Source organism: Epinephelus moara, unplaced genomic scaffold, assembly GCF_006386435.1.
Source record: "Epinephelus moara isolate mb unplaced genomic scaffold, YSFRI_EMoa_1.0 scaffold1313, whole genome shotgun sequence".
Taxonomy (NCBI): domain Eukaryota; kingdom Metazoa; phylum Chordata; class Actinopteri; order Perciformes; family Serranidae; genus Epinephelus; species Epinephelus moara.
The window spans coordinates 1-921 of NW_026078789.1; the positions used below are offsets into that span (position 1 = coordinate 1).

General features: G+C 45.9%; 1 gene segment (V, D, J or C); it reads right to left on the minus strand.

Moving 5' to 3' along the window:
• Window positions 1-607: 607 nt before the first annotated feature.
• On the minus strand, window positions 608-915 carry LOC126386983 (Ig kappa-b4 chain C region-like). The segment is given in 1 exon segment: window positions 608-915. A coding segment is annotated over 1 exon segment (261 nt).
• Between the last annotated feature and the right edge of the window lie 6 nt (window positions 916-921).

The window sequence follows — 921 nt, forward strand, 5'->3', positions numbered from 1 at the left end:
ATTGTGTAATTTCACTCGTTTCTCTTTGTCGTCTACTCGTGTCATCCCTGCGCCTGTGAGTATGAGCTCCTCGCTGAGAGGTGGGACTTTTTACCTTTGGGAAGTGTGCACCTCCCTGTTTGACCAATGACAGCTGGTCTAAGCAGAGTGACTGTGATTGACACCTTGTTTGATCAATAAAACTATGCCAGAGCAATGAAGTTAGATTGACAGGTAAAAACAAACAAACAAACATTCAAGCAACTTGAAGACAACTGAGGGATGATATGGGAATATTGTAAGAAATAAACTCTACTTACAGAGAAAGTATACTGTACTTTCTCTGTAAACAATGTCAAACATTACCTGACCTATGTCCCTCTGATGTTACAGCGAGGGACCCAAGATTAGGTGTTTGGTTCTATTCACTTTCATGTCACAAACTAATACCATGCAACATGTCATCAGACAATTTTAGAATACAACAAGAAAACATAATTGAACATGATTAAATTGAATGTTTTATTTCAAATATATATATATATGTTTACAGAGAAAGTTTTTACCTGTCAGTCTAACTACATCGCTCTGGCATAGTCTTATTGATGAAACAAGGTGTCAATCACAGTTACTCTGCTTAGGCCAGCTGTCCCAGTGAGTCAGGTCAGGACTGGGAACACTGGTCTCTCCTCACTGTCTCTGAGAGCGGGGTCTGGGAGCCCTGGGTGGCCTCACAGGTCACAGATCCCACCTTCCTCCACTGGTCTGCAGGGAGCCTCAGGGTGCTGCTCCAGCTGTAGAGGCCGTCTTTCTCCAGCACCCCAGGGCTCCTGCTCTCCTCCCAGCTGCTGCTGCTGCTGCTGCTGCCGTCCACCTTCCAGGCCAGACTCCAGTCTGAGGGGAAGCCCTTGTTGGCCAGACACATGAGCGTGGCCTTCCCCT